General features: G+C 36.3%; 1 protein-coding gene across 1 annotated transcript in view; it reads right to left on the reverse strand.

The window, feature by feature from the left end:
- The window catches only part of castor2 (cytosolic arginine sensor for mTORC1 subunit 2), a 35084-nt gene extending 12826 nt beyond the window's left edge, over nt 1-22258 (reverse strand). Inside the window, exons 1-4 of the mRNA XM_023269534.3 lie at nt 21941-22258; nt 12785-12855; nt 8541-8734; nt 303-435 (exon numbers count right to left, since the gene is read on the reverse strand). Of these exons, the coding sequence (XP_023125302.1) occupies nt 303-435; nt 8541-8734; nt 12785-12855; nt 21941-22053 (511 nt within the window). The 5' untranslated portion in view covers nt 22054-22258. The remainder of the gene's footprint in view (nt 1-302; nt 436-8540; nt 8735-12784; nt 12856-21940) is intronic.
- Nucleotides 22259-22470: the final 212 nt, after the last annotated feature.

A 22470-nucleotide genomic window follows, 5' to 3' on the forward strand; every position in this document is an offset into this window, starting at 1 on the left:
TTTCTTTTAATAAATAAAACCATCATCTTAAAAGTGTCTTTTGTGTTTTCTTGGGTTATCTATGTCTTACACTACAATAATCTGATGATCTGAAACACTTAGGTGTGACGAATATGCAAAAATATAAGATTTCTGTAGGTGGACAAATACTTTGTCATGGTACTGGAAGTTAAGACGTCCATCTAGTCAAAACTTAATAGTACTCACTATTGAAAATGTAAGTTACAGGTTGTAGCAAAATTTGACAGGCAGATAAATCATTTTTTAAAAAAGCTTGTTTTTCGTGCCATAAATACACCTACCGAGTTTTGGCTTCACGAAGCCATTGGTGACTCCCAGATTGTGAGCAGCAACAGTCTCTCCGTTGACCACTCGAAGTAAAGTGAATTCGGAAGACAGCGTGTGCATGACCATGGGCAGGTCTCGCTCTCGAACCTGAGGACGACAACATGGACGAGGTGATGAAACATTAAGTAAAACATTGAAAAAATGAGAAAAAACATGAACGCATTTGATGGGAAATCCCACTTTCTCACTCCTTACCACACTTATGTGGATGACGCACAACTGTGTATTTTAATGTCATCACATGATGACAGTCTTTTACTTGCTCTCAGTAAACGCATCCATCAAATCAATGAGTGGATGTGTCAAAGTTTTCTCCAGCTCAATGTAGACAAGACTTGTGGTTGTATTTGACACCAAAAATGAAAGGTCAAAGATCGGTGCTCACACCTCGGCTCCATGTCACTAAAAGTTACAAATCAAGCCAGAAACCTCTGTGCCATTCTTGACTCAGACCTGAACTTTAACAACCACTTGAAAGCTGTTACCAAGTCTGCCCATTACCACCTGAAGACCACAGCTAGAATCAAGGGTTTCCTGTCTGGAGAAGACACAGAGAAACTTGTTCATGCATTTATTTTCAGTAGGTTAGATTATTGTAATGGTGTCTTTACAGGTCTGAACAAGAAATTGATCAAGCAGCTGCAGTTGATCCAGAACGCTGCTGCCAGAGTCCTAACTAACACCAGTAAACTGGACCATATTACAGTGGTCTTCAAATCACTACACTGGCTTCCTGTTAGTCAAAGGATAGAGTTTAAAATGTGACTCCTGGTCTACAATGGACTGAATGGTCTTGGGCCAAAATACATCCTGGACTCATTAGCTCCATGTGAAGCATCCAGAGCCCTCAGATGATCAGGGACAGGTTGACTGTGTGTTCCCAGAATCAGAACCAAAAATAGTGAAGCAGCATTGAGCTATTATACTCCTCACCTGTGGAACAAACTTCCTGAACGTCTGAGGTCTGCTCAAACTGCCGGCTCTTTTAAATCAGACCTGAAAACCTTATTGTTTACTGTGGCCTTCTCTTAGATGCTATATTTTTGACTTTTACTGCACTTTTATGTTTAATTTCCATTGTTTTAATGTATGGTCTTAATGTCTACTTTTAAATTCATCTTTATAATTAATTTTCTGAATGCACCTTGAATTGACTTGTGTATGAATTGTGCTATACAAATAAAGTTGCCATGCCTGTAGCCAGTTTTACTTCATAATAAAAATGTGGATTCTTCTGTTAATTAATGGCCAGAAAATGGGTTTAAATTCAACCAAATTCGCAAACTATAAAAGCAACACTGCACACCTGAGGAAAAGAAAGTTGTGATCTTTGCTTTTGACACAGCTTGTGTCTGACTTTCATGTAGGTGGACCAAAAGAAACACGTATCTCTGGTTGTGATGCATTTCTTCATGTGTCAATGCTGAGAAGCTGGTTTCAAGGCCAGGGGCTGTTTACGGCTACGTGCAGCTAATCGAGGGCTTCACCTTCATTCTCGGGTCTCTTTTTTCACACAGTACAGCTTAGCAACATGCCAAAGCAAGTGTATTTGTGTAGTTTCTTTCAAAAACAGAAGCTAGACAACATAAAGAAGAGGAAGATGAAATTGAAAGAAGTAGATTTCAACTAGAAATGAAAGAATCCATCCACATGATGGGAGTTTAATCCTGTTAGATGAGAGAAATGGTTGCTGCTGCAGAATTCTGACACAAGAAACATCTTAAAAAGTAAGACTTGTGGCAAATTAAACATGTTGACACCTTGTTTTTTTTTTCAGTGAGTCAAGGTGAATGAAACTTTTTTGGCCTTAATTCTTAAACTAACTGAAGGAGACTGAGTATAAACAACCAAAATCTCAATGAATGAGTTTAAGCGCTGAATACATTACAATCAAGCATTAAATAATTCATACCTGGACTAAATTTTGATGTATAGCTAATTTTAGATATAATAAAATAAAATGTAAATAGATCAAGAAAGACGGGAAGATTCAGTGTTGTATCAAACTGCACTAAAGTCAACAGAAAACTGAGTAGAACAGAGAAATTAATCAGCTAAAGTTACAAAAAAACAGGAGATGTGGTGCATCCAAAACCTTTTATGTTTTCTGATCCTTGCGTAACCGTAGTAAGAGTGGTGAACGTCAGCACGGAGCTGTGAATACGTCTGGAGTGGAAGCTGAAGGTAAAAAGGTCGACAAAGACATCGAGATTCATCCTCAGGGAATCGTAAACATCCGCCGCAAAAGATATTAGTTTTGGAGATATCTCGTCTCCAAGAAGAGGAGTGACAGCCGTGGTGAAGAAAGGTCACCGAAACCATTACGATCTCTGTGTGAGGAGCAGTCGATATATAATAGCAATGTAGCCAGAAGCAGATAGCCACCTCTTAAAGAATCCTGGTTAGAAATCTATGGGAGCGTTCTGTAACACCAGAGACAGCCGTTATATAACGCATGTCCTGCCTCTACCCTCATAAAACCAATGTGTTTGCTTTATGGCAGCCAAACCTGCAAATGTCAAACCGATCACATTGTTACACTGAAGAAGTATAGCCTGTAGGTTTTTTAAACTTCAAGAGTTTTTTTGTCACAGGAAATGCGAGGTGACTGTTCTCAATTTACTCAAGTCTTACTGTGCAATAACAATAAGACATTATAAAGGACAAAAATTTTTAAAAAACTATAGAAAATCTGAAAAAAGTCACGTCATAAATAAAGAGGTAGATTTTAAAGTAAAGTGCAGTGTATGTTGTGAAAAAGTGCAGCTGTGAGTGTGTGAGTGCATAGACCTACATGTTATTTACATTAGTCCAGTGTGCTGTACTGTTCAAAAGTTTCGGGACACTTACAAATGTCCTTATTTTTGAAAGAAAAACATTTTTTTTCAATGAAGATCACATCAAATTAATCAGAAATCCAGTGTAGACATCGTTAATATGGAAAATGACTATTCTAACTGGAAACAGCTGATTTTTAATGGAATATCTCCATAGAGGTACAGAGGAACATTTCCAGCAACCATCACTCCTGTGTTCTAATGCTACATTGTGTTAGCTAATGGTGCTGAAAGGCTAATTAATGATTAGAAAACCCTTGTGCAGTTATGTTAACACATGAATAAAAGTGTGAGTTTTCATGGATGTTGTCAAAGCTCACATCCATCATGGACAATCCCTCTCACCCACTGCATGACACTGTGGGGTCTTTAAGCAGCTCCTTCAGCAGCAGACTGAGACATCCACCCTGCAAGAAAGAGCGCTATCGCAGGTCCTTCATCCCATCTGCTATAAGACTTTACAACATCAGCATCACTGGCTGATGTTAACATAAACTGGACTATATCATTACCACCCCAAACCATAAAATTTGCACAGACATTCTTGCACTGCACATCTTTGCACTTTTAAACTTTATTTTTATTTTTATTTTTTCTGTTAAAAATTTTGCCACCCTTGTATATATTGTAAATAAAACTGCTGTAACAATGTAAATTTCCCCTGGAGTGGGGAGAAATAAAGAACTTTATCTATCTTTATCTTATCTAAAACATGAAATTGCCTGAGTGACCCCAAACTTTTGAATGGTAGTGTATACAAACTTTATTTTGGGGCAGAGCAACCCAACTTTTTAAGCAGTTATTATCAGATATGACTGATGTGTTTAGAATGCATGCAGGTTTTATGTCCTAGAGACCACTGAAATTGCAGCTCATTCATTTAGAAAGAGATCTTATTAGCCCAAAAGAGCTGCCCGAGAGTACAAAGAACATGGCTGCCGAGTGACAAAACTTAGATGACAGTGTCTTAATGAAAAAATGAGCCAAAGAATATAAAATATTTGAGCACCAAAATATGTGACAGATTCATTAGAACACTTTTGTTTCACTCTGACTGACTTAACCTGATGAAAACTGCTGAATGTACTTTAAATGAAACGCTGTATGAAATAAATGTAACACAAGCAATAATAAGACGAGAGTCAGCATTAATGCAATTAGAAAATATATTAATCCTTAACTTTATATAATAAAATAATACATCATTAGTATGGTAATTACTTTTCCAATGTAATTATTTCTCCAATTTAAAATATTGTTATTAACCCTTTTAACCCCAACACCTGCTGAGAGACATGTTATCTTTATAAAATTTCCAAAATTACTGCATTACTGCACCCCCCCACCTCTCTATCTCTACCCCTCTATCTGTATCCCTCTATCTCTACCTCTACCCCTCTATCTCTCCCTCTCTACCTCTTCTGTCCCTCTCAACCCGCCCGGCCAGCAGGCAGATGGGTCCCCCCACATTAGAGCCGGGTTCTGCTCGAGGATTTTTTTCCCTGTTAAAAGGGTGTTTTCCTTGCCACTGTCGCCTTTTGGCTTGCTCTGGGGGTCAGGCATATGGGTTCTGTAAAGCGTCTCGAGACAATTTGACTGTAATTGGCGCTATATAAATAAAATTGAATTGAATTGAATTGAATGAGAGCTAGAAACCGGAAAAACAAAGAATTAACAGATTTTCAACTTTTTGGTGGTTCTATTTGATGACCAAATTACACATGATGTGAAGTTCTGCTGGGAAAATGGGAAAACATTTAAGAATGTGCCAAAATTAAACACCTCACATTAACCAAATGCTGCCAAAAATAATAAATTCTATGCTCTTTAATGTAACCAAGAAGTCCTGAATGACTCCACTGTGACCATCAGTCACAAAATTCAGGGCTTTTTTTTTTTTTTTTTTTTTTTTATAGGATCAATGACATTAAATTAGTCCTATGCTGCACAGAGCACATTTTTGAGTTTCCTCTACTTCTTTCCACAGTCGTGTTGTTTCCTTAGAGGTGCAGGACTTTATATTGCAGTGAAAAATGAGCCCACAGTGCGTAAAGATGAGGAGCAAAAACAAAACAAAACAAAACAAAAAAACACCCAGAAACTGCTTGGGGGTTTGGAGGATTAAATGACGACTACATTTCAAAATATCAATAACACAGCTGACAGAAAGCAGCTCGTGTTTTGCAACAACGATAAAGCCATAGTTGTCACGCTCCATCAAATATAATGGAGCTCTGTAAATTGACAAGGGAATCATTGTTTTGATGCAACTCAAAATATGAAGCCTTTTTTTTCTGTCGCCTCGAATACAAAGTTGTTCTCTGAAGCTGCTGACTGTAAATAAAAAGATAAAAAAAATCTAGATTTTGGTGGAACAGAGCTGCAGCTGCTTGTTAGATTCCGGTGTGCTGCTGCTCCATCTCACTCAGGGAACTTCTGGCTCTGTCTAAATGAGTGCATTAAATATTTGGGTCAGGCTTTGCCCGCTTTATGTAACACAAAAGATCATAACAGCAAATACACAACCGCATGTCTTAAGCCGGCCTGTCTTCCTGTCTGCTCAGAGGTTCGGTAACACAAACTCAGCGAGGACGAGGAGGGAAGATGGCCGGAGGGCGTGGACGACAGGGTCGGAGCGGGACATTTTATTTTGCATCTTTTCATCCGACATGCAAACAATTAGGATTGTGGGAAGGAGGCAGTCGGCATCCAGACAGGAAACAAGCCCTGAGTATGATACCTTGAATTCCAGCAAGAGGGCTGAGCTGCTGATCCCCTTTACGTAACAGATTATCAACGTCGACCCAGGGTTTTTTTTCTTTTTTCATTTTCATAAACATGCTGGAGCTGGTCAGCAGACCTTGTTTTTTCCACCAACGCGAGGCAATAAAAACGGACTCCCTGTGGCCAGAAAGGCCTCGGTATGAGAGGATTTCTTCCTAAATCAAAAGGAAGTGCGGGGTTGTGCAAGGTACACTATATCCAAGGTTATTGCTTTTTCACGTCGGGCACAGTGGACGTAAACAACTGTGCTGCCAGCGAGTTGCACAATGGAGAAATAATGCAACATATAAAGCGTGTTGTGAAGCCATCACTGAAATGAATGGAAGAAAAGGGTCAGGCCTCATGAGGTCAACATCATCTCTACCTCTAACAACTGCTGCCGTCAAACCAGAGCTTGAATAAAATAGAGTAGAAATATTTTTGTTACAGCAGAAAAAGTTCAGTTACCACCACCATAAATACATGTAAGTGAGCATAAATGTGCAGTAAGTAAACAATAAACAATAAGAAAAATATAAAATGGTTTCCAATAAATGTGCAAATCAACAGAAGTCGATTACGTTGCAGCAGCTGCAACTAATATTTTTGTGCGCTGAAATGTCAGTGATTGGAGGTTAATGATACTGAAAACATATAATTAAGGCAGGGTGTTGTGGGGTGTTACTCAACATGTACTGATGTTTATAGTCTTTTTATTGAATACTCAGATTCTTTATTTAAGAAAGAATACAACAAGCTAAAGTCCTGCACGAAAAATCCTACTTACATGAAAGTAGACAGCAGACAAATTGAGTTAAAGTATAAAAGTAAGTCCCGGATTGGTCCATCCGACTTATATAATATTATTAGAACATCATTAGATTATTAAGTGAAGCATTAATGTGTCGGCAGCGTGTTACTGTTGCAGCTGCTGCAGTTGTAGCTAGTTTGAGCTACTTTCTATACAGTTTTATGTATTGAACAAGCACATAAATCTGAGGGCTTGTCACACGATTAACCTTCTGAATTCCAAAACCCACCAGTGGGTTTGAAACATCTTTAAAAAAAAAAAAAATCTCCAAAGTTACACAATTAACAGTAAAAACAGGAAGAATCGTCAGATATTCAAGTTTCTGATGGTCCTTGAACTAATCCAGAATTACACAATGTTTTGTTGAAAGAAAAACCAAATGTACACTTAAAAGTGTGATATTTTATCACTTCATTCTACATGTGCTGTTTAAAACGGGCAAAAAATAAACCATTTAAGCTCTACCGGGCCCAACTGTGAAGCCTTTAGTGACTCAGATGTGACCAACAGTCATGTGACGGAAATTCAGGGGCTTTTTGGCTGAACTGTAGGCAGTGTTTAATATGCCGAGTCATCTTTTATTGTGTTTTTCTAGTAGTGGTAACACCTGTGGACACTTGGAAAATGCTGTACATGTTGACTCTGGGGTTTTACCAATTTTTGTAAAATAAATAATTAAACAAATTCATCCTTTGTTTATCTTTTGTTTTTTTTTTAAAATCAAAGCCAGTCAAAGCTTCAAATCACAACATTTCATTATAATCTCAATTTAAAAATTGTCAAAAATTTGGGTTTTGCACTAAACAGATTCTGTGACAAACCAAAAAATCTTGTGCTCCTTAACACAACTGTGAAGTCATTTGTGGTTCAGCTCTAACTAACAGTGACAAGAGAAAGATTCTGGGACTTTTTGGCTGAACTGCAGGACGTGTTTACGTAAACCAGTAACAGAGTAAGCAGAAACAAGTATGGAAACAAATGAAAAATGTACATAGTAAAATATCTTTACCATGTGGAGCTAACATCTTTTTCCGAGTACTGATAACTCCTTTGGGCACTTGGAATTTTTATATATATATATATATATATATATATATATATATATATATATATATATATATATATATATATATATATATATATATATATATATATATATATATATATATATATATATATTTTTTTTTTTTTTTTACTAATAATAATACTTTATTGGATGTATGACACTGCAGCTGTGTCACACTGCACAAAAGACCTGAGTTTTCTCTACTTCTAGTCATGGTTGCGCTGTTTCCTTAGAGGTGCAGGACTTTATATTGCAGTGAAAAATGAGCCCACGTGAATAAAAGATGGGGTTTAGTGAGTTTATGGGAGAGGAAAGAAGAAAAATTTTGTTTTTGGGGAGACTTTGGATCATTGCATGTGTAATGAAATGAAACCATGTGAGAAGCATAGACGGAAAAATCTCTATTTGGTCGAGCCAAAAGATGGAAAAACACTGGTTTAATCTGGAAGTATGCGTTAAATCTTCATGTTAAAAGTTCTAAAGTACTACATCGCTCAGATAAACGTATTGGTGGAGAAAGTACAATATTTCCCTCTGAAATGTAGTGGAGTGGACGTATAGGGTTGTACAAAAAGGAAATACTCGAGTACAAGTATCTCAAAACTGTACTTTAATACAGTACTTGAGTTAATAAATCTTTGACCTCTACAGTGATTTTCTGTCCACTGCAGAGTTTCGTGTTGAGTAATGTTGCAGCAACATTAACCACACTCACCAGGATGAAGTCCGTCTGATACGTCGACAGCATGAAAACAGAGATGTTGTGGTCGGCCAGCGGTGCGATGACTGATTTAGCGATTTTGGTGACTCCGATGGGCTGCGAGCTGGAAGCGTTGCCGCCACCCGACACCACGTTCAGGGCCAACCATGTGGCGTCGGCAACACTGATGTGTTCCGACTGAGGCAGCTCTGTGAACCAGCACACACAGTTAACACAATTAAATGTGTTTTGACACTAGTTCGGTTTGAATATTTATTCATAATGCGGTGATTTAACCTGCAGCCAGTTCATGAAACTATTTATAATTGTTGTTCTGGACGTCTGCACAGGCGATGAGACATTTTCCGACTCCAGGAAAGAAACCGTGTTGTTATAGTGAGCAAGGAGCATGAGTAATGACCGTTCCTTATTTTTTCACATGTACTACTTCCTGTTTTTTCCATCTTTTATGCAGATGCTCTTTTGTTTAAAGAAATACTGCGAACCATCTCTGACTCATTACCTGGAAATATGTTATTATTCATAGCTTCTATCCTGTCAACTCATTCCTTTTGAATTGTGTTTATTACACCCATGACACTAAACTGGTTGCATTATTTGACATTGAGGGGTAACTTACTTAAATTCTATTCTTTCAATGAACTTTTAAAAAAAATCATGGAAAGAATTTCCACATATTTAAATGGCTTTCTCTAGACATGCATTTCAGTTTGACTAACTTGATTTACTCAAACTAGACCAACTTAATATATTTAATTTCACTTGACAAATTTGACTTAAGTTTGATCAACTATTTTAAAAAAGGTTGGATCAACTGTTAGGAAATGAGTTAAATGAACCCTAACAAATAAAGCTAACTCAACTAAAGTATATTACGTCGGCTTCAAATTGCGTTTTATATATATATATATATATATATATATATATATATATATATATATATATATATATATATATATATATATATATATATATATAAAATAAAGAGTTAACTCAACTCAGGTTGTTAAGTTGGATGAAAATAATCCATTCATCCTTTAATTTAACCGTGTGGAGGGTTAGGGTTTGTTTCATGATCTTTTTAAGAGATCAAAGAGTTATTGTTTTTGTACGTACAGCAGCAGCCAAAGTATTAGACAATCAACACTGTCTTTCCTAAACTTGTTCAACCACACATTCTGAATCTTTATGTCCACAGTTTCTCAGTATTTAAAAATCAGTTCATCAAGAGACAGAAATTATAGACAGTTAACCCTGTCAACCCCAAAATTGGCTAGTGGGTATGAAAAGCATGCTTTCTTTAAAAATAATAAGCTGCCAAAATGACATCATTTATCTGAGCCAGAAACTGCAAAAACTTTTTTTAAAAAAAATTCAGATTTTCAACTTAAGACGTGGTTTCATTGTGAAAATTAATCAAATTATACTTAAAATGTGCGGGTTTAATCAAAATTACTCTATTCTACATGTTTCATTTAAAAATTCATTAAAACAAATAATTTATACAAATCAGAATCTGTAAGAAAATCAAAATCTATCACTAATTCCGCTGTGACAAACAGTCGTAATAAAAATTCTGGACTTTTTGGTTGAACTGCAGGCTGTGTTTACACAGAGCAGATAGAAGTATGGAAACAAATTAAAAACAGAAATATTAATATATATATAGTATGTACAGCCACCATTTTCTTACAGTATTGGTAATACTAGAGGGCAAATTTTGTGCATGTAAATTCTATTTTTTTTAATATATATATTATGATTTATGGCAATACAGCTGTGTCATATTATATAAAATATGTTTAGAGTTCTCTACTTCTAGTCATAGTTGTGCCGTTTCCAAAAATCTGAAAGATTTATCTTTAGCAGAATCACCAAATTTTAAATGTAAAACGATGCACTTTTAGAAACAGTGACTATCCTATTGTTCTTTTCTGAATTATTAGGCCATAAAACATGCTTTTTTCTAAATTCAACAGGCTCATGGGGTTTTTGCTGCAGTTTTACCTGATCTGGTAGCTTTGGGTGGCTGATGTTAGCTGATCTTGTGGTGTAACAGACATTAATGAGTCCGTTTACTGTCTTCATGACTCCATGTTTCAACATTTGTCATTATCCTGTTACTTGTAGCTGTAGCCGTTTAATGATGTCTGAGAGAATCACAGCAGAGATGCCACCGTTTAAAGAGCTTCACACCAAGAAGTGGAACAAAATAATGAATCCCACAGGTTAGAAACTGTGATCATTACACCGATTACTTAGTTGGAAATGTTTTTTGTTGTTTGGAGTGTAAATAAGGCGGTTTTTAGGGCACTGTAGGGGTGGGGATGGGGTGGGTTGGTATAATTTGATTATTAGTCACTTTATCAGGAAAATAATGGACTGAATAAATCACAATGGAAACAGCTGATACTGATTAAAACCCAATAAAAATAATAACATCTAAGAGTGTTGTCATCGGTGCATCACAAGACTAATATCAATAACATTTACAGCTTAATTATTCACCAAACTCCATGTCAATGTAGTGCAGTTAGTTTCCAACCTTTAAACGTCCAGCTGCTCAGAAGTTATCTGATCGGATTTTGAAAGTGTGCAGTTCAAATGGGAAAAATAAGGATGCTAAATTCAAATTAGATCTTGGAATGTTGCTTCAAGTTGGATCAAACCTTTAGGATGTGGTACTCAAAACTTTTTTAGAAGGGCAGAGATACATGTGATACAAAAAATAGAATAAATAAAAAATCTTTATTATCCTGATCCGAGCTGAAGGGCGGAGTCAGGGTGGATTTCAGGAACAAAATGTCATTAAAACTTTAAAAATGGTCAAGTAGTATACAATACAGTTCAAAAGTTTGGGGTCATCCAGACAATTTCATGTTTTTCATGAAAACTCACACTTTAATTCATGTGCCAACATAACTGCACAAGGGTTTTCTAATCATCAATGAGCCTTTCAACACCATTAACTAACACAATGTAGCATTAGAACACAGGAGTGATGGTTGCTGGAAATGTTCCTCTGTACCTCTATGGAGATATTCCATTAAAATCAGCTGTTTCCAGCTAGAATAGTCATTTACCACATTAACAATGTCTCGACTGGATTTATGATTAATTTAATGTCATCGTCATTGAAAAAAAAAAGATTTTCTTTCTAAAATAAGGACATTTCTAAGTGACCCCAAACTTTTGAACAGTAGTGTAAATGTGTAAGTTGTGCGTCGGATGAGTCGTTTGTTAATAAGAAGCTAAAAATCTCTCAATAAACACACACCCACTCTGCAAACTTCAGTTTGTCTACCTGCCTTTTAAATAGTTTTTTATGTTGTATGGTTTTTATGATTGTGATGTGGGACTGATTGTGTTTTTGATGGAGGATGTTTTATGATTTTAATACCACTGATAGGCACAGTTTTGTCATATTATGAATACAATGACAAAAAAGGCATCTTATCTAAAACTGAAGGGGACATTTTTCTGTCTCTTCAAACAAAAACACTTAAAACTACCCCATGGTTACTATTTTATCTGTTGTCTTTTACTTTGTTAGTAGCCTCGAGTGTGACATATAGTCCCATTAAGGGTACTGGTAATTTGGCTTTGGTAATCTTGGGTGATCCAATCTAGTGCTGCTTTGAAGAAATGGCACAAAAGTGATGCTGGATATTAAAATATGACACTTTTTGTTCCAGATTTAACCTTCTGAGCAACTGGGACCCATGGATCAAGCCGAATATTTAATAAAATTAAGGCAAGACTCAAATTTACAGAGATTCTAATGTTTTTTTAGGTGTTTAGCCTTAATTGTACCTCATCAACATACATGTGGACACAGAAAAACCTGCCTCTTTTTGGAAGCTTTCCAAGTGTCATGTGGCCTCGCTTGCCTGAGTTTCACGCTGTAGTTTAGCCGGACATTAAACAGGCACTAACACACTCTGAGTCAGTCACCAGTACAAAATACCTGCGCCAGTTACGCAACAAATAGCCTGTGGTCTCCGGGGTAACCAAGGAGGGTCACCCTGGAAAAGGATGTGTAATGACATGGATTCACTCACTCAGCCAACCACAAAACACGGCGAGCGGCAGCTTAGCCTCACATCCATAATGACAAAGTGTGCTCAAACATTGGCAGCTGAAGCTACGCCATGCCGGAGAGAATCACAAATTACACAACGCGATCTTTTCCTGCCGCCCGATCTATGGTTGCCACGGCGACTTTAAGAGAGGCCCACCTTTAAAGCCTTCCTCATCAACGATAATGGTATAGTCCTCCGGAGTCTCCGTCAAACTGAAAAACTTGCATCTGGAAGGGAAACACAGGAAAAAATATACAATAAAAATCACACACAGAGCAGATCAAACAGGGGACACAGTATGTGAGAAACCTGAGAAAAGCTGGACCACATAAGTCATGTCAGCCGCTGCTCCCCGGAGCGTAAACATCACATAGTTTAAAGAATTAAAGAGACAGATTCATGTGGAAAGATGCAACAACGAGACATGCAGGAACCAACAGTGAACTGCCTGTAAATGTCCTCTTTATGGTTTAATATCGAACACGAGGCTCGTAACCAAGTCATCAAAAAAAAAAAAAAAGCACAGCGCTGTTCTGCTTCCAATATAAACCTCCCCGACACCGAGAGGGGCGAACCTCGCTGTGAGAGGAATCTCAATGATCCAGAGATGTTACTAAATACACAAACATCAGGCATAGACCTAAAAATATGAGCTGAGGTCTCCAGCAAGACAAAAGATCAGATTTATCTTGATAATATTAAAGGTACGTGTATTTTAGGCAACGTGGCTGCACGGTACTGATTCTGCTTTAGATATTCAGATTTTTAAACTTAAATATGTTGATTTATCTATCCAACAGTTTGGCTTTCTTTACAGTGACAATTACAAACTCATATAGGTGCTACTACGTGAATGCTCATTTACACATAATTGATAATTATTCCTATTTCACATGATTTATTTGACTTATTTATAAGGTTAGTTGAAATTCAGAGGTCACTGGTTATTGCAGGAGAGATATCTTTGTCATATTTAACTCTCTGAGCCCCAAAATATTCTAAATTAAACCATTTATCAAAGCCAGAAACACAGCACACTGGTCATCGAAGGAGATATATCTTTGTATCTTTAAATCTCCACTATTCATATTAAATCATCCGAACCGCAAAATCAACTTAAAAGCCGATTTGAAAGGCTTTTTATCTTTAAAATTACACCCTTTAACAAAACCAGAACTTAAACGATAATCAGATTTCTGCTTCTCCAAGGGTCCTTGAAGGAATCGTCTGTGATGTGCTTTTAGTCTGAAAATGGAACCAAATCTGAGCTTAAAATTGTGATATTTTATCAAAAATATTTTGTTCTAGATGTCTTGTGTAAAATGGTGCAACCATGAAGGCACTACTGACGAAGCTGCTACCAACAGTCATGTGCTAAAAATACCCAAAATATTCTAAATTAAACCATTTATCAAAGCCAGAAACGTAAACAATATTAATTTTACCTTTACACTCATGTGCCTTTCAGTCAGAAAACTGCGATATTTCATTAAAATTACTTTATTCTACATTTTTCATTTAAAAAATGTGCCAATAATAAATAGTTTGTAGTAACAAAATTCTGTTTAAAAAAAAAAAATAAATAAAAAATTCTGTGCTTCTTAGCGCAAATGTGAACTCAATACAGTCACATGTTAAAAATATACAGCAAATAGAGCACTGGTTATTGCAGCTATTATCCCCATATAAACATTTACTGTTAATTAGAATTTAAGTAATTTGTGGCCAAGAGATTCATAAGAAATGGATTTGATTACTGTGTACTAGAACAGGAGAAAAAAAGATTATTTCCACTGTTGATTAGTTTGTGGAATATTTTATCAATTAATCGATTAGTTGTTTGAACACCAAGATGACGTCCTCAAGTGTCCAAAGATATTTTGTTTACTGTCATAGAGGGGATAAAGAAACCCGAAAATACTTCATTTTAAGAAGCTATAATCTGAGAATTTCAACATTTCTCTTTAAAATAGTTCAAAACAAACTGATTAATTATGGCAGCTCTATTGTTCAGCCCTGCACAAACCCAAAACCAGCTGATGTGTGTTTTTCAGGTACTTGTATCCCTTCAGCTGCTTGCAAATAACTTGGAAATGCAAATTATCAGTTGAGATAAATGGTAAACAGAAACAAGCCAGTATTAAATGCAGCAAATGCAATACAGAGTAACTGATTACATATATTTGGAGTTTATGCATTTATATGAAACTATACGGCATTTTTGTGATAATTGTGTGTATCTGATCATCATGTAGGGAATTGAATTAGCAAAAACATTCAGTGTGGATTGTGACTTGGAAACTCAAGTACAGAAAGCTGGTGTGGTTAAATTCATGGTCTTGTTTCCCCAATTCATAATGACATAATTCCTGATTTAAATCAAAATTTTGTCTACTTTACTTAATCAAAAATCTTGTATAGCGAACTGTTTAAACCAGAGACTGTATATAAAAAGACAGATGTAGTCTTGAACTTGAATTTTTTCTAACAGCCACCAGGGGGCGACTCCTCCGTTTCTAAAAATAATTTCAATTGTATAAAAGTGAATGAGAAAACTACCTACTTTTTATTTGATTTATTAACGCAGTAAACATTTTCCTTAAGAGTTCATGGTTTCAATTGCGAGTTTCAAGTCTCCTTCACTACAGTGTGGTGTACATTTTGTATGTTATGATTCCATTTAGGGTAAAATAGATGATAAAACAGGGCATGTTTTAGGATGAGGCTAGCTTGTGAGTGCCAAACTGCTACCGTGTGGGTAGTTTTAAAATAACAAAGCTGGCCAAAAGTCATATTTGAGGATTAAAAACTGTTGTCCACTAAGTAATGGGTGCCATCTTGGCGGCTACGGCCAACTTTATGTACATTTTAGGATTGAAACACTTGATGTTTCAGAAATTCGGCCTGGTGTTTGTCGAAAAACATAATTTTTCAATGCAAGTAGTCAAACGGTATCATTTCAATTTGATCAAAACACAGGTTTCACATTTGTAGTAGCATTAAAAAAAAGAATCTAATGATAACCCTGTTGTTGGTGAGACTATTTTTTTTTCTAAAATACCGTACATTTCAATTGTTTTGGTCAGATTTGACCACTTCTGTGTCAACTTTAAAATACAACTTTCAAGTTTCAACACATCAAAGCAACAGTGTTCTGAGAAGCTGAAGGATGTTGTAAAATAATCAGGCTGAAATCAAGCCCAGCAGACTTTGGCCACCACAAAGGAAATCTGGACGGCACTGGGAAAACAACACACACCGCACTCCTGTGATAATCACATTCTTTACAGGCTGGCTACTGAACGCTCGCACTTCATATTTGGCTGAAAGGTGCGAAGAATGACAGCAGAATAACAGAAGGCCTCTCAGCGACTCTCTATATGGGAGCAGCAGCGTTTCCTCTTGGAATTAAATGAGCTGTCAAGTGTCACTTTGACTTGCAGGGTGTTTTGCAGAACCAGAACATCAGAATGATTTGCAGCGAAGCTTTTGTCTCATGCCTGGGCTGATAATACTCCTCTAATCGCCGTCATGTCATTATGAGGACTGCTTAATGACTGCACTTCATTCTCTGACTCTGTTCCATCCAGATCGACAATGAAATGGCAAATCGCTGTAGAGATTTCGCTGTATTACTCCCCGCCGTGGGGGAGATCGCTGAATATTTAGCCTGCATTGCTCACATTCTGTGCGCATGCTAGGAACTTCGCAGGGAGCCTTTAAATGAGTTTGTATTGTCAGGTGCTGCTCCACAACACCACCCACAACCTTCCACTAAATCACAGCAAATGTGTTTGTAAAACTCAGGGAACACATTAATGGAAATTATGTTGATTTGTTGTCAGCGTAGTCAAAAAATTATCCAAAAGCAAACACACAAATTCATTTAGTTTCAGAACTGCTGATTAAATGTAACAGTTTATCTCATACGTGAGAATAAAATTGTGATATTTTATCAAAATAGTTTATTCTACATGTCTTGTGTAAAATGTGGTAAAAAATTAATAACTTGTAGTAATGAAATTCTATAAAAAACAAAATATTCTGTGCTTTCGGGCACAACTGTGAAGTCATTACTGACTGAGTTGCAACCAACAGTTACATGCTAAAAATTCAGGGACTTTGTGGCTAAATTAGGGCAATTTGCAGGTTGTGGAAACAAATTAAAAATGCAAGTAGTAGAATAAAGTATGTAGAGCCACCATTTTTTCCCACTGTTGGCAGACATTATTTTGATGAGTTTACTAATTTAAACTCACATTTCTAAATTAATTGATTTAAAACTAGATTCAATCAACTTAATAAACTTGGCTTGATATCAGTGGTAATATTTGCGGGCATTTGAAAACTGTTTCAGATGTTGATTCCAGGATTTTTCAATTTCCATAAAGTAAATAATCCAAGTAATTCAACTTCAATTTTTTCTATTTTTAATAAAGTCATGACATCTCAAGTTTGTCAAACATTTTTGAGTTCTATCTACTTCTAGCTATGGTTTTTCTGTTTCCATAGAGGTGCAGGACTTCATATTGCAGTGAAAAATGAGCTCACAGTGAGTAAAAATGTTTGTGGTTAAGAGGGCTAAAGCTGGGTATTGAACATCAACACAACAAGAAAGATACTCCCAGTGGAAACTTGGATTAAAATATCTAAACTGATTGTAAGACATTTCCTGATTTATACTAGGATTCTTTAAAAAAAAAAAAACAAAAAAAAAAATTTTAAACCCCTGTGTTATTAAAAATAGATGCCAAAGGCTGCTCCTCTAAAGCTGCATTAATTCATTTTTGGGGCATTTAGGAGCAGAGGAACAAGCTGGAAACACAAACAATGACATAAACACCTCCTAAAGTTGCATCCTGCAGACAACACTAATTTGGAGTCTTGCCCTTTATCTATTATACATTTCGCTATGTTCACCAGCTGCATGCTATCTTGGTAGCAGACAGCATCCAGCCGCTTGATGATGGATCAGAAAAGCAAAACAAGCTGCTGAAATAGGCTAAAAAGCTGCACAATGGTTATTCAATAGAAGTGGGACACGTTGAACTTTACATTTTGGTTATTGGAGCCACTGTTTCTGTTAAAATACAGAATAGGGCAGCTTAAACATGAATGCACATGGCAGTTTAGCATCTAAAATAGGTTTAGATTAAACCATTTTTATATTTAACTAATAAAGGAGAGCATATGTATCGTATTGGTACCAGAATTGTGGCCTATATTCAAATGTTTCCAATGATACAAAACTTTATTTATATTTGAGGATATATATGCAGCAGACAAACATGACATTTCTTTTTGAAAGACAACCACAGGGCATATATTTACCTTAGCTGGCTTAACTGTGAGGTACATTCTCTATGTAAGCACCTTGAATTGTGTTTCTTTAAAGAAGCTGCTCGGAGCTTTAGTTTTCCACATTTGCTCGATTTTAAGCTTTAGGCAGGTTTTGAAAGGTTGTGATTATTTCTTTAAAATTGTTTGTTTTTCGAATTAACAACTAAAAAAGTGAATTAATTTTGTGAATGCATGCATAAAAAGACACGGAACGCCTTAAGAGACATTTGATTTTGAAATGAGATTCAAACTTTTTTTTAAATTAGCAAACATGCATGCATCAGTGGGGAAATGAGGCACAATAACAGGTCTGCTTATCAGACAATAAGGTGTGCCTTCAACAACATTAGGTGGAGGATGGGAGCGAGTAGAGAAGAGTCCACTCGGAGGAACTACAGTAAAACGAAAAACAGCCAGAAAACGAGACAAGCTGCAAAACCAGCGTCATCTAATGGACACTCATGTCCTCCAGTCAGTCCATATGCATTTATGTAATCGTTAATGGACGGCTGCCATCACCGACCAAACTTCAAATCTTGTGTCCAAGTCATCTAGGAAAGATGCAAGTCCTTTGAGGTATGACAGAACTCATTCAATCAGAGAAAAGGGAACTTTCATTGACTTCTCTGTCGCTGCTTTTCCACAGAGCGTCCTACTTACAGTAACTAAAAATCTGAGGCGACGCTCAAGATCGTAACGTCAACCGGCACCGACCACCACAGCGGGGGGAGTTACAACAAAGACACGTCCAAAGCAAAAGGCAAATTCTTCATGAACCCCATTTTAATCTAGAAATGTAAAAAGCGTTGCTGTGTCTGCTATAATGACACCCACAGACAGGACACAAACAGTGAAGATAAAAAAACACGGATGCAGTCTCAAAGCAACCGCCACTCGCTTGTTGCAAATTCTGGCCTTAAATACTGATCAAACAGAAATGTCAACTACTACTAATAACTACTGTTATTTTAATCTCAGTTTAACATTTTGCATAAAGGTCTATGGCATTTTCAGGTTATATTTAACAGTTTGTGTTGCTTTTAAAAAGAAATTAAAGTACAAATGTCATCTGCAAAATCAAGCGGGTTTTGATTTGTTTAGCTGTTGCTTTGATTAATATGAAAACTACCATAATATGCCATAAAAGCAATGTTGGTTTAACCTAAAAACCTGCCAGCAAGTCTAAAAAGCGTGTAATTTTTTTTAAACAATTGGCAAAATGACCCCATCAGATATCACATTAAAACTGTTCATCACTCAGTTTCCTAATTCAACTAATTTTCTCATTAAGAGGCACTTAAAACGTATTCAATATATGCTCTATATACCTACACAAATATACTATGAACTGTGCTTATCTTTGACCTGTTAAACTCTATTCATCTGAAGCAAAAACACCATTTATCAAAGCCTAAAGCTGTAAAAACAGATAGAATTGTGAGATTTTCAATGCTCCATCTACTAATCTGTGACTTCGTCCCAATCAAAGCTTCAAATCACAACATTTCATTAAAATGTCATTCTAAAAATTGTCAAAAATTTGTGTTTTGCATTTAATAGATTCTGCGAGAAACCAAAAAAGTTTGTGCTCCTCCATACAACCATAAAGTCATTTGTGGTTCAGCTGTGACCAACAGTGATGTGAGAAAAATGCTGGGACTTTTTGGCTGAACTGCAGGACGTGTTTACATAAAGCAGACAGCAGACAAGTATGAAAATAAATAAAAAATGTAAGTAGTAAAGCATCTGATCAGTTGATTAGACTGGAACAAGAAACAGGGAACGCTAAATAAAAAAATCTTGTCTTTCTTTTACGTTTCCATTTTTTCTAGCAAACATTTTCTGGTTTTAGCTTCTAGAACAAAAGGGTTTTCTGATTGTTATGTTTTATAACAATATAAACTAAATCATATTATGGTTGTGGACTGGTGGTGATGTGGATTTTTCACTTTTTTTTATTAGATAGCATGTATTCTATTTATGAAATTTCATTGTCGATGTATTTTTATTGCCAATTATTTTACTGAATCACTGGTTTGACTACAGTTGCTTTTGTTTTCTTTTCTATTTATAACTAGCCTTTTAAAATATTTTTTATTACTTAACTCCTTGTCAATTTAATTCATTTTTATTATTATCATTATTATCTGAAACTAATGTCTACGTGTCTATTGTTACATGATTCTCCCGATTTTCTCCATGTATTTTATTTTCCAGAAACACTGGTTTAAGTATAGCAGTTTGTTTGTTTTACTATTAAAAGCTGCAGTATTCTAAAAATATTTCTTTATTACTTGACAAACTGCTGGTCGATTGAATCAGATGTTTTTCTCAATTGAAAATAGTGTCTATGTAAAATTTGGCTTGTTTTTTGTATGAATTTTTGCATGGGCTAAATAACTGTGTAAATTTACGTTACGATGTTGCTGTGTGATTACAGGTAATCACAAAGTTTTCTTTGAATATATTTTATTACTTGACAACCCGCTAGTTGATCTAATCTGTTTTATAAATTAAATATAACTCATTTCTACGTGAATTTGGGCTAGTTTTGTGTATGAATTGCTGCATGAGCTTATTATGATGTTGCCTTGTGATGTGGTAGCTTTAATCCAAAGATAAGTTTTCCAGTGAAATATACATTTACCGAGATCATGCATGTGAATAACCTGAACATTAAGCAATAATGTAGCAGCAAGTATTTGCAGGACTACTTGAGTTAATTCTAATTACAGGTAATCAGTAATCAGACAGTCTTCCCTTTTTTGACTACAGCCGTTTTTTGTTTTTTTTTCAGATTTTATAACTTAAACTGTTGGTCGATCTCATCTATTTGTTTTGTTTAGTTTTTTTTTTTTTTTTTAAAAAACACCACCATTCAAAAGTTTGGGGTCACCCAGGCAATTTCATGTTTTCCATGAAAACTCGCCCTTTTATTCAAGTGCTAACATAATTGCCAAGAGTTTTCTAATCATCAATGAGCCTTTCAACACCATTAGCTAACACAATGTAGCACTTTAAAAAATAAGGACATTTCTAAGTGACCCCAAACTTTTGAACAGTAGTGTATGTATTAAATATAAATAATGTCCATGTGAAACTGGGTAGAAATGTTGCATGAGCTAAATATGATGTTGCTGTGTGATGCAGTGGCTCCGATCCAAAGGCAAGCTTCCCAGATTATGCATATGAATAATCTGCAGGTACTTGCCGGGCTACTTGAGTTAACTCTAATTACCTCAGGTGGTCAGTAATCTAAAAGGTGTGTGTTTTATCAGTAACTTCTCCTAGAGCACAGAGGCAGAATTGATTAGCAGCTTTCTGCCTCGCTTGGACTTAGCCAGAGCAGCCAAAGTGCGAACTAATTTGCTTGTGCTTATTTTAATAGACTGTATATACACACACACACACACACACACACACACACACACACACACACACACACACACACACACACACACACACACACACACACACACAGATCAGTGACAAGTGTTTGCAGGCCTGTTGTCAAGTCACTGCCTGGGCTATTTAAATTGAAAGTTTCCTGGCAGTTTTTCTCCACTTTACTGGACACAATCCAGTGAATTGCTCAAGTTTGTGTGACATATATTATACATGTTGAAATAAAAAAAAAAAAACACACACAGACATATATACATGTAGAAACACACATTAACACACACACCCCTGCTGGCTACAGATGGCACAAATCTACAAAACGACACTAGAGAAGCAGCACAGGCCTGGAAACACAATAAACACCCAGCGAGCTGCAGATTAAAGCAGAAAGCAGCAGAAAGCAGCAGAAAACCAGCAGAAAACCAGCAGAAGGTGCAGCCTGCAGCTCCACTTGTCTGTAATGTGACCAGCAGCTCAGCCTTTACAGTAAACAGCACACCGGAGCAGGTGAAAAACACGAGTGGCTGTGGGGCTTTTCAATCAGCCACGGCGTCCACGAAGTTACGTTACCTTGTTTTGGAGGCCAGGAAGGCGAGTTTTATTAATCCGTGAGTGCAAATCTGGATCCCCTCTTTCTCTATACTCGCCACTTTCAAGCTGTGCTCTAAAATGTGAAGCTCCATCTTTTACGTCTTCTCATTTGAGGAACGACTAAGAGGGGAAAAAATGTTTAAAACAGAAATTAAAACAAACTAAACACTTTCAAACAGGATGCATTAATAAATAAGCACACGGCAGGCTAAAGGCGTATTAAACGGAGAAAGAAACGGGGAGGCAGGGTGGAATAAAGAAAGCAAAGAGGTAAAACCGGAGCTGCTGCCAAAGCTGCACACAACCGGAACACGGTGTTCCGAGCAGCTTTTCAGAATAAGAGCCCCTCAGCTGCGTGCTAATAAGTGCATTGTTTCACCTGCTCTGAAACAGATATCAGATGTAAAGTAGCAATGGCAACAACAGCGTTTATGAAAATGAAAAATACACTGACAAATAAGAAAATAGCAAGTGGGTCATTCCAGAATTGGAGAACATTTTACCCATCA

This window comes from Amphiprion ocellaris, chromosome 14 (genome assembly GCF_022539595.1).
Source record: "Amphiprion ocellaris isolate individual 3 ecotype Okinawa chromosome 14, ASM2253959v1, whole genome shotgun sequence".
NCBI classification, from domain to species: Eukaryota; Metazoa; Chordata; class Actinopteri; family Pomacentridae; genus Amphiprion; species Amphiprion ocellaris.